The 12,003-nt window shown below is 43.8% G+C and overlaps 1 protein-coding gene across 1 annotated transcript; it reads left to right on the forward strand.

Annotated features, from left to right (window-relative positions):
* Positions 1–2,364: 2,364 nt before the first annotated feature.
* Positions 2,365–8,782, forward strand: ETHR (ecdysis triggering hormone receptor). The gene is made up of 5 exons (XM_070216588.1): positions 2,365–2,602; positions 3,139–3,301; positions 3,390–3,570; positions 5,431–6,412; positions 7,672–8,782. The coding sequence occupies exons 1-5, from the start codon at positions 2,513–2,515 to the stop codon at positions 8,641–8,643; spliced, it is 2,388 nt and encodes a 795-aa protein (XP_070072689.1). The 5' UTR covers positions 2,365–2,512; the 3' UTR covers positions 8,644–8,782.
* Positions 8,783–12,003: the final 3,221 nt, after the last annotated feature.

A 12,003-nucleotide genomic window follows, 5' to 3' on the forward strand; every position in this document is an offset into this window, starting at 1 on the left:
TTAAAAAACCATAGGTATATATTTCCTCTTTCAAATTTGCATATTTGCACCAGATAAAAAATTTATTTGAATATTTTTAGGCACACCTGATAGAATCATATTCAAAACGTTCGTTGTTTTCCTCCGTGTGAGTTTGTAACTTCTGTATTTTTGCACACGCCCACAGACAGGCCACAAGTTATCCATCAAATGGCCGCTCGGCACTCGAGAACTTGGGATTTCGGCCGAAACCATAAACCGTTTTCAGATTTACATGCAGGCCTCGCATGTTTGTGGCGGCAGTTGTTGGGCCAGATATACTCCTATATACATACCTATTTATTGTGGGTTGCTGGCTTTTTCCTGTTGTCCCACCGAGTGGGCCATATTGATGGCCATGATGGCCACAGCTCTCGGCCAAAAGTTGGAAACGATTCATTTGTCTTTCTACATGACCAACTCGAAACTTTCGAAACAATTACGCCCAGCAAAATGGCCAATAGAGAGTCGAGTCCTGGGTTAATCCTTCGCTTAGCATCGTTAAAGTCGCATTTTTAAGCCAAATGTGACACAAACTGCCTTGTTATGTCATTTGGGGACATTGAACCCCAGAACCCGTTCCCTTTTCGAGTCCTGGGCCACAACAAACAGAGTGCACAGCTTGGCACAGGGAAAAAAGGACAAGATCCAGACTCGCAGTCAACGGCATCCGGACAGGAACAAACCCCAGGAACTGGCCAATATGGTGTGCGCATAATGAATTTATCAAATTAATCAAAATGGCGCTGCCCCATCCCATTTAACCCAACCCACCCACTCGATAGCAAACAAACACCGGAAGCTTGTGTTTATACACGAGTCCTGTGTCCAAGTGTCCTGGCCACATCCTGGGATGTGTGTGCGTGGCCCCGTATGAGCATAATATAATTAAGCGAGTTGCGCGCCGCAAAGATGGGGATTTAATAAAGCCATTTGGCTGACAACAGCCATCCTCATGCGGCTGATGAGGATGGAGATGGCGTGGAGATGGGCAGCAGACGCCATTGGCGATAATCGCCGTCTGCCGGGCGACCCTGTCACCCGAGATTGGAAGCAAACATCCCAGTCAGGAGCGGCGATTGGGGATCAAATAAAAAGTAGTTAGTGTTGAACTATGTATTAAAATATGGTTATTGCGATTAGAGCAAGAATGCTCTGAACTTAAATGGGAATACTTTACCTAAAAATCATCACAATAAAATGATAAAAGCCTTGAAAATATTTCATAATCAATTATAAGTCTTTCTGTTACTTTAAAAGACTAAGAATCCGTAATGTATTAATAATTTTTTTTAATTTAATGATATTATTAAAACTTTTGTCAAAAATTCGGGTGTTTTTGCCAACTTTATTTTTTTTTAATTAAGGATGGAAATGTTTTGTATTGTACTTAAAATTTTAATTATTGAATTTTGAAAGACAATTACACTGGTCACTTCATAGGTACTCTTTTAATTTAAACTAAGCTAGGGAAAGGGGGGTTCTAGAAGAACCCTGCTGACAGTTAAAATCCCTGCCCATGTCCCTGTTCCCTTGGTTTCGGTCCAGTGCTATTTGGTCAAGAGTCCCGAGGGCGGATGATGAGCTTGTTTATGGCGGAAAGGAGAGAAGAGGAAGTGGGTGTCTTCTCCTAAGGGCCGGATGCTCTAATGTTATGTAAATGACAGCGCCTAATGAACTTTTCATTCATTATCGTTAGTTAGCCGGCCTGGTCAATGGCCGGTTATTTCCTGATCCTGGGCAGGACACTTAAATGCTAATCCCATTGCCGTTTCAGCCACTTGAGGCCGCGGACGACAACCGCAAAGCCCCACTGATTGATTTGTTTAATGCGGATCTGGATAGAAGACTACAGAAGAGTATCCGAGAAGCCCTGGGACAACTTAATTTCATTAGCGCGTATTTAAGTGAGAGCATAAACTTGCCGGGCGGGCAATTACAACGGATTTGGGCCGGACGACAGCGCCTCGTAAGGCACTTAATTGAACAGCGGGCGGTGGCGGCACTCCATCCCCGAATCCTTCGAGTTCCCATGATGCTGCGGCTGTCCCTGTGATTGCCATTGCGAGACCTACACTCCGAGTGCCGCAGGACGACGACGAGGACACCGACATTGCTGAGGGCCAGCCACGGCGTCGCTGTGGCCAGGATTGGGCAGCTAGCACCCCGGCTGACCAGCATCGGCGTAGGCCCGAGGATCTGCCAGTGGCTCCGGCTCCTGCTCCTGCTTCTGCTCCTGCCTGCCGTCCTGCCGCAGGCCCAAGATGCAGTCCCCGTTCCCGTTCCCGTTCGCCCAGGAACCACAACCACGTCGTCGCAGCAGGATGGGCTATCCCGTGGCGCTGCTAGTGGCGGCCATGGCCCACACCACGCAACTCATCGTATTCCAGCCGCAGGACTTGACCGCCAGGACAACTCCACCGCAGCAGCAGCAGCAGCAGCTGATGCAGAAGCCACAGCAACAACAGCCACTTCCAAGGACGATGCTGAGCAGATGTTGCCACAGATTCCGTCGTATATCCGCACAACCGCCATGTTCTTCTGCATAGTCATCATGCTGCTGGGCGTGGTGGGCAATGTGATGGTGAGTCCTCCCCTTCTTCTCTATAAAGAATTATAGGCGAAGGCATTTATAATTGAAATTAATTCGTTTGGAAATTGCCTCAAGGGCACACAGGGGGATTCACCCTTTTAATGTCAAGCCAAGTTTTTATTATGCGAAAAATCCATTAATAAAATTCCAAATTTCACAATTCTAATTTAAAAGATATGTATAAGAAATTCTGTTTTACTAAAGCGAAATAAGATAAATACTTTAAATAATTATGTTAGATTTCCGATTTAATTTGCTTGTTTTTTATGAACAATTTCTACTATAAATTTTTAAAAGAATAGCATCTTTAAAAGAAAAATATTTTACAATTAGATTAGATTACTAAAGCGAAATAAGATAAATACCTTACATAATAATGTTAGATTTCAGATTTAGTTTGAACTGTTTTTCATGAGCAATTTTTAATTCAAATCTTTAAAAGAATAGCATCAGGTGGTAACACCATTTATATGTTAAGACCTGTCATATTTGCCAAATCACCTTAAACCACCTTAAATCCAACGCAGGTGCCCATCGTGATTGTGAAGACGAAGGATATGCGCAACTCGACGAACATCTTTCTCACCAACCTGAGCATCGCCGACCTGCTGGTGCTGCTCGTCTGCACGCCCACCGTTCTCGTCGAGGTCAACACCCGCCCAGAGACCTGGGTCCTCGGGCACGAGATGTGTGAGTGGCTCTAAAACTCCATTGCTCCATCACTCCTCAGCTACTGTTCTGTTTATTTTCCCCAACCTAATTAACTGCTTTACTCCAGGCAAGGCTGTGCCGTTCGTGGAGCTGACTGTGGCCCATGCCAGCGTTCTGACCATCTTGGCCATCTCGTTCGAGCGCTATTACGCAATCTGCGAGCCATTAAAGGCCGGCTACGTTTGCACCAAAGGACGGGCCATCCTCATCTGCGTTCTGGCCTGGGGCATTGCTGCGCTCTTTACGAGGTAAGCGGTTCGGTTTGGTTTGGTTCGGTTCCATCTGGAGACAGTGCACCGAACCCACCACTTTCAGCTCCTATTTCTTCTTAAATTTAATTAGACATTAGCGTTATTATTTCGGAAATCGTACTTAGTTCGTTGGCTTTATTGCATGCTTTCTGGTGTTGGTACATATATATATTATTATCCTATAGTATTATCCCGGTTAGATCTAGTTTATGGCCTATTTCCATTTTCATTCATTTCGCCCAGTCAAGCATTCAGTTGCTCGCTCATTAATTACAAGTGTCAATCGCCGTCATTTTAATGATTTGTGTTTTGTTTCTGGGTTTTGCACATTTTTTCCGTTTTGTTTATTTTCCATTATATTGTGGAATTTCTGGTCTTGGTGTTTGGCCTTTTGTGAGCCATCGGCGTGTCCATTTACATGCTAAACGGCGACTGTTGCCGCTCTGTCCCTCTATCCCTATCTATTCTATTTCCTTTCCTGCTACTTCTACTCCTGCCCTCACATCATCATCATTCCCATTGACATCCTTGGCCTCAAGTTCCGGTCGTCTTTTGTCCAAGTTGGAGCCTCCGTTATCAGCGGCCTGTCATCTTTAATAAGCACCGATGTCCGCTATCATGGATTTCATTTCATTGACACTTTATTATTGTTCGCTTCTCGTCCAAGGACGACCGGCGACCCTTTTTAATTTTGCAAATCTTGCCGCGTCCATAACAATGAAATAAACAGCACATTGTCGAGCCGGCCACTGACCCCTCAGTGGGAGAGTTCAGAGGTCCAGCAGTGCTGGTGGTGGGGTCATCGGGTCCACAGGACACCCGCCTCCAGGCCGAGACCCATTAATTACGCTACACAAGATGCCGAAGGCCGACAAACATTTTAAAACACATTCAAACCGACGCGCCACACGACGCCCATGGGCGCAGCTGTAGGAGAAAATAAAGGGGGGTGGGGCCAATTGCTGACGCACGTCCAAAACGCCCGGATCATCGTCAGAAAAAAATAAAACAGCCACCGCCTGTTGACTGTCATATCTTTCGGTCTAGCCGGGGAGGATTTTGGGCAGCCGGGGAACTGTTTAATCTGCGTTTCGGGTTACTCCAAATAAACGAACATTTAAACTTGTTTGTTTGGCTGGAAATATTCACAGAGTCAAATGAAAGCGAATGGTTTATGAAGTATATGATATATTCTACCATCTACCCATTAATCTTCATGTAAGTAAAATGTAATTCCATTGATAATGCAAATTTTAAGATTTATTTTCATGTGTATTATGGTAGTTTTCCAATGTTTTTAAATTGTATTCATAAAAATTATAATGGGATCTAATAATAATTCTTAGAAAATTTACTTTTTAATTTTATTGGATTTTTTTTTAAATATGATTATCTGAATACAAATTCCACTTTCACTTAAGTGTCAATTACTCAATTATTTTACTCATTGTAAGTATTCTATTTGTCTTTCTAAATCAACTACGGAAACATTGAAATTGGCAGGTAAAGATCATAATCTCCGCCAAGAGTTAAATTCACTCGGCTGACCCGAAGAAATAAAAAACACATAAAAGCAATCAGGTCAAGAAAATCGGCTTTTAACCAGACGGCTTCATTAGAGAGTTGAAGTTCATCCCAGAATCGGTTAACCTTTTGCTCATCGCCATTGGTCTACCATCATCAACTACTGTCTATCCCGCTCTCCACCCTCTCTTCCTTTCCGCCACTCTGGGCATTTTCCCCGACTTCCACCCGCATCCATTATCCATTATCCACTCCCCCGGTGACCCCGCCACCTGATTACGTTTCTTGTTTGCTTTCTCTCCCCTCAACTGCGACTCCTCCCGCCCCGAGCAGCCCCATCCTGTGGGTGGCCGAGTACAAGCTGGCCGAGTACATTGATGGATCGTCGGTGGCCGTGTGCCTGACCCAGGCCATCACCGACTGGACGCTGGCCTTCTTCCTGATGACCATCTCGGTGTTCTTCGTGGTGCCGTTCGTGACCCTGGTGGTGCTGTACGGCATCATCGCCAGGAGTCTGGTCTCCAACCGGGCGGCCATGCTGCGTGCCCGTCCCACGAAGCCGGAGCTCAGTCTGAAGGCCCGCAAGCAGGTGGTCCTGATGCTGGGCGCCGTGGTGCTGTCCTTCTTCGTCTGCCTGCTGCCCTTCAGGGTGCTCACCCTGTGGATCATCCTCAGCACGGACCAAACGCTGCATGATCTGGGACTGGTGCGCTACTACAGTTTGCTATACTTCTGCCGCATAATGCTGTACCTCAACTCGGCCATGAATCCGATTCTCTACAACCTGATGTCGACCAAGTTTCGCAGGGGTTTCAAGCGGCTGGTACAGGATGCAGGGAGATTGCTGCTCGATTTGGTTACCCTGGGCAGGCGCAAGGAGAACTCCTCAAGGGGTCGCAGTGGCACTTTGTCACTGGGCATGGGCACCAATACGAACACGAATACCAACTCCTCGAATGCCACGGCAGCCACGAACTCCAGCATCCTGTCCCGAAGTTCCAATCGCCGGTGCAGCGAGGACATCAGTCGCACCCGACTGAAGATCGAGATGCAGATGCCGTGTGGCAGTGATCTGGAGGCCATGGCCATGCTGCAGCACTCCACCTTGGGCAGGGGAATGGCCAGGAGAGTGAGCGATAGCCGACTTCTGGCTCTGAGAAACCCGCAACCGCGGCGCCACAAGCCGCAAATAAGTTTCGATGAGGAGGCGTTGGAAGAAAGGGATCCGAAAATCCCGATGAAAGGTCGGGAAAATCTCCCTGGAAATGGAGGCATAGAAAATCTCCCCGAAGAGGCGGTCCAGGAAAATCCCCCCTAGGCGGGATGGGCGTGAAAAATCGCCTGTAACCCGTTTACACGCTCGCTTCACTTCACTAGAATGCGAATGTGTCGATGATGCTGATCCCCCGATGCCTGGCAACACGCACAAATCCCATCCTGAACGCTTTTTGGCAGGCATAATCGATTTCAGTCAGCCGTTGACAGCTCCCGAGAATCCCAAATACACCAAATCGAACTTTCGCCGCCTTGGACATTTCCGTACGAAAAACAATCAATTTTTCGGGCTATTAAACTCGAATGAATGTGCCAAAGATAAATAACAGCAACGGCAGCCAAACTACAAGAACTACCACCAATGGTCAGAGTTTCCAGTCGAGATATGGATATGGATGGATTGGGTTTTGGGTTTTGGGCATTGGGTGAGCCATTAAGCGGCGGGCGTTCGAGGAGGACTGGGAAATGGAAACGAAAATGGCTTAATATGCGTTTGGGCAGCCCATCAGGGCGGCGGATAAACATGATTTAGGTGTATTGAAATAGTTTCCGTAAGCCGGACAAAGTAAACCGGATAAAATGGCCGCCATTACAGGGGCGGCCATCACCGGATGTCCGAAAAAACTGTTGCCTACTTGGCGGCGGCTCAAAGAAAAAGCTTAGCTCAATATGCACACAATGTTCACATGTAAACACAGTTGTACATACGCCACACACACATAGCCATACCTATATTAATATTTATATTTATACAAACATATTTATATATACATATACTCTGCTTATAAATACAAGCAAACACACATCCGCACACTCACACAAAAGGAGCAAAGAGTTTGTAAGTAAATAAATTTTTTATGACAACTCATGACGGGTCAAAGGAATCGGCTTTTTTCAACATCACCCCCCATTCCACCGGAATCTCTAATCATTCCGCCGGCAGCAGTGTAATTTATATAATTCCAAGGAAATCGGACTAATGCCCGTCCTCTGTAAATACATGGCTTTATAATTTGTTTTCGTAGCCCTATGACGTAGATATCGTTTCATTCGTTTTGTAAAGTATGGTAAAGTAGTAGTAGAATCCCGCCATCCTGCGAGTTTGATGAGTATGAGCAGACGTTGCCGTTTCCGTTTCCGCTGTGTGATTAAGTTGAGTGCTTCGCCCCCGAAACTTTTCCAGTAGATAGCCGTTGAGTAGCTTTTAAATATTTGTTTGTTTCCTGCCCGCAGCGCGTTAAAAAGTTTGCAGACGACACCAGCTAACATTGCTACTCCCTCGACTGGAACTAATATGAGAAATATGATTCTTGCAGTCCCATCATCGCCATATCCAGCTACAGTGTGGAGCCCTACGGGGATGGAACCGACGCCCCCGTTTGCACCACCGCCGCCGATGGCTTCTGGCCGATCTTCTACTTTGTGGGCAGCATCACGGTGTTCTTCTTCCTGCCCTTCGGCATCCTGCTCCTCTTGTATGCAGCCATCGCCTACAAGTTGTTGCGCCCGAACAACGCCTTCCATCGACCCACCTCCCCGCAGCCCCAGCAGCCGACGGGTGGAGCAACTGGTGGAGCAACCCAGGTGCCCAGCACCAAGGGCAACAGCCACCAGCAGAGCAACGGGATGCGGAAGCACCGGAAGCAGGTGATCTTCATGCTGGTGGCCGTCGTGTCCAGCTTCTTCGTCTGCCTGCTGCCCTTCCGCGCCTTCACCCTCTGGGTGATCCTGGCCAGCGCCGAGGATGTGCAGAGCCTGGGCATCGCCGGCTACTACAATCTGCTGTACTTCTCGCGCTTCATGCTCTACCTCAACTCGGCCATGAACCCCATCCTGTACAACCTGATGTCCTCCAAGTTCCGCAGCGGCTTCTGGCGCCTGCTGCTCACCTGTTTGGGTCAGCGACAGCATCACCATCATCGCCATCACTACCATCAGAGGCAACATCCAGCGGCGGGAGGAAGTGGACGCAACACGTCCAGGCGACAGGAACAGGATGCCGAGGAGGGGGCCACGCTGGCGGGATCCACTACGACAGCCCGACATCCACGACGCACTCTCCGCCGCGAGGCCACCTTCCTGATCAACTCCATATCCACCTCCTCGGGCACGGATCGCACCACCTCCTCTTCCGCTTGGCGCAGCAATAGCCTGTCCGTTTCCGGATTGAGCGAACGGGAACGGGGTATCCTGGGAGCCGCCATCATTGGGACAACAGCTGCCACCGTTACCACCGCCTGCCTGCAGGAACGACGAGCTAGCAAAATTTAAAACCTCCTCCAAATCCCTCGAATCCCCCACTGCCAGCAACCGTTCAAGTATTTAGTTGAATTCCAACAGCAAATAGTCATAGTTTTAGAAGAAATTTTGTTGTAAAGACTGAAGTACCTCAGAAGAAGTCAATAAACGCTAGAGAAGATGTTTTTGAAACCAATAAAGGGGAGCTCGTTATATGTTATATGAAGGCTGTACAAAAGGCAAGGTAAATACAATAATAATAATTGAGGATTTATGTCAAAGATAATTATTATTTTTTGTTCCTATGAACTTATTTTTCATTTCATTTTAAATTAAATTAAATTATTAAAATTTTTAAATTATTAAAATTTGTTACATTTGAGAATGCTATTTCTTTAAAGCAGCGGTCGGCACACACATACGTTGACATTTTGTTTTATATTTGTGTGAGTAATTTTCACTGGGCAGCTCATCGATGTGTGTGTGCAGACCGCTCCCACCGGGAAAATTCCTCTGGAAAATAACATATTTTCAAGAGGTTTCTCCATAGAAGCGGAAGGGACTAAACCTCATTCACCCCTTACATTTCTTCCATCTCTGGTTTCAAAATACACGGGGGTGACACAAAAAGTAAGGGGGAAATGAGGTTTCTATCTGGATCTCTGGCAGAAGAATGCAGGACAAAATCCACTGGTTTTTCGACTTCCCGCATTATAGATTTTCCACACGTACCCAGTTATGGTTTTCCTCCACTTGCAATATCTGTTTTTCTACACCCTCCCAGTTTTGGTTTTTCCAGACCCTCGCAGTTTTGGTTTTGCACTGCTTTGCAGTATCTGATTTTCCACAATAAAAATCATGTTTTTTGTAATATTTGTTTGTGTATTTATTAATAATATTTACAATCGAAGCATTGGAACTACAAATTTTTAATGCCTGAAGCATTCCCGGGTTTTGCTTGGCCGAATGCAGTACTTAGATATCCATTTCTTGTCTGTCTTCTGAAAATATCAAACATAATTTATATATGAATGTAAGACCAGGAATAATAATAAGAGTAATTGCCATTATTAGGTCTCCGCACAAAATTAAAGGATCTCTCCAGAAATTATGCCTGGTTTGCCATGGCCGATCATTTACCCTCTGTTCAGTTGTTTTATTTCGGGTATCTATATCAAAAACTATGAGAAGAAAAAATAAAATATGACAAACGCAGGCGCAACACTTCTGGTCCCAAGAAGTCTCAGTCGGCCTGGCTGAAATAAATGTAATATTTTGATTAAGTTAAACAACTAAGTTAGTACTGAAGTACTATTTATACAACCATTTAATGAACACCTCACACCATTTACCACTGGTAAAGATTAAAAACATTTCAAGTGTCACTGAAATGCAGAATTTGTGTTGAAGATAGCATCCGGAGGCGTATATTTATTAATGGCGAAAATATCTGTGATACTAACCTTTGTAACGCTGGAATAAAGGTTATAAAAAGACAAAATTCATTTTATCACTCACCTTTTTATTGTTTTTTAGATTAAAATTAACTATTTTCACTTTTTTTTCACTTTTTCCAACAAATTTAAAAATGATGTGACCCTGCATTATATTCTTGATAATACCATACAAAATGCAGATAAATGTGGTATAAATTTCGTTGTAAAGTTGGGTCACACTTTGGCGCCGAATAAATATTTAAACAATACTTTTCAGGGACCGTAATCATTAAAGGTTACGTATATTATAGGTATATTAGGCATTTTTCGTGTTATCAATACCACCAACACGAATTTTTATATTTTAACAACACTTGAAAATGGCTTAGGCCACGATCTGACGATCAAATTATTTTATTTCACAGAAAATGTTTAAAAATGTAAAAAACAACAATAGTTTTCTTTGTAATTTAATGTAATTCCTTGATAAATGTGATCAAATATTTTAATCGTCTTACCGTGGTTTTTCTATATAATTTGGTTGAATCCCACATTCATCCTTATTATTATTTGAAAAATGTTGAGTAACATAAATTAATATTATCATTATAGACATTATGATAATAATGTTATATAGTTTAATTTTTTTGATTAACAATTATTAATATTTTTTCTACGACTTTTAAAATTACTAAAAATTAAAACTAAATGTGAGAACAAGTCTTTTGGTTTTGGTGTAAATCATAGGATTTTTGAATATTATAAGATTTTTTTGTAAAAAAATATTATAATCGTAGTGCCACAGAAATCACACAGCGCATAAGTGGCCTGATATTGATGCTTCTCAGAAACCCACCCATTTAACGCTCAGAAATTATCTAACCCCACACCGCCGACTGCAAAAAGGAACAGGATTTCAAGAACACAAAAACCAACTTCTCACATTCCCGCTGGGCTGTTCTACGTTATACATGTGCGAGCGACGCGCCGGCAGAACAAAACCCTATGCTCACTTAATAGGGCGCTGCCGACCGCTGCTTTAAAGCAAACTTCTGTCAAGAGTATCTAGATACAGTTGCGAAAAAAATAATAGCACCACTTCGTCACAGGTTCTTAATATTAAAGAAATATGTGAAAAACTGGGATTTTTATATAAGAAGTGTTTTTTATTATCTTGATTAGTATTCCACCTATTTGAAAAAATTGATACGGGTATCGAAAATATTGTCTACATATAATTTTTTCAGATTTTAAGAAAAAAAGTCAAAAAAAGGCCGAAAAAAATAATAGCACCACTTCCGTTTTCTTTAAATAAAACGTTACGATGCGCTAATATTCTTGTGTATAAAGGATATATTTTATGAGATTTGACTAAAACTAACTTCTCCTGATATCCAGACATCAAATTGATTACCATTTGGCAATACAACGACATGTGGAAAATTTTCCCAGTCGGAAAAGAAAAATATTCAAAAAAGAAACATATTGGATGGAAAACGGTCATGAAAACCGGTTCGATTGGTTAGGTTTTGGATCATCTTCATTAAGAATGTCATAAACTTTGAAGGATAACACAGAAAAACCGAGTCCTGGCCCATTTTTCCTTCCAAAATGTTATCACTATGGACGGCAGTCCATGTAGTGACGAAGCGCACCAGGAGAGTGTGCGAAGGCGACTACTATTATATAGCCGCAAAATTGAAAATCTGCTGTGATAGTCCGATCGTAATGAGTAATACACCAATCGAAAGGTATTGCAAAAACTTAAAGGATTGCATACCAAGACTTTAAGAAAATCAATTGGCTTGGGGGAGAGAGCGGTGAAAGTGAAAAAGTGAAAATTTCGAAATTTGGAGCTGTTGGGGCCGGTGGGGATAAATGCCCCCTCGCAATGTTTTAGTTGTATTCCTTTTGAAAATACCCGTCGAATGAGGGGTCATTTGTCGAAATCCGACGC

Source organism: Drosophila takahashii, chromosome 3R, assembly GCF_030179915.1.
Source record: "Drosophila takahashii strain IR98-3 E-12201 chromosome 3R, DtakHiC1v2, whole genome shotgun sequence".
Taxonomy (NCBI): domain Eukaryota; kingdom Metazoa; phylum Arthropoda; class Insecta; order Diptera; family Drosophilidae; genus Drosophila; species Drosophila takahashii.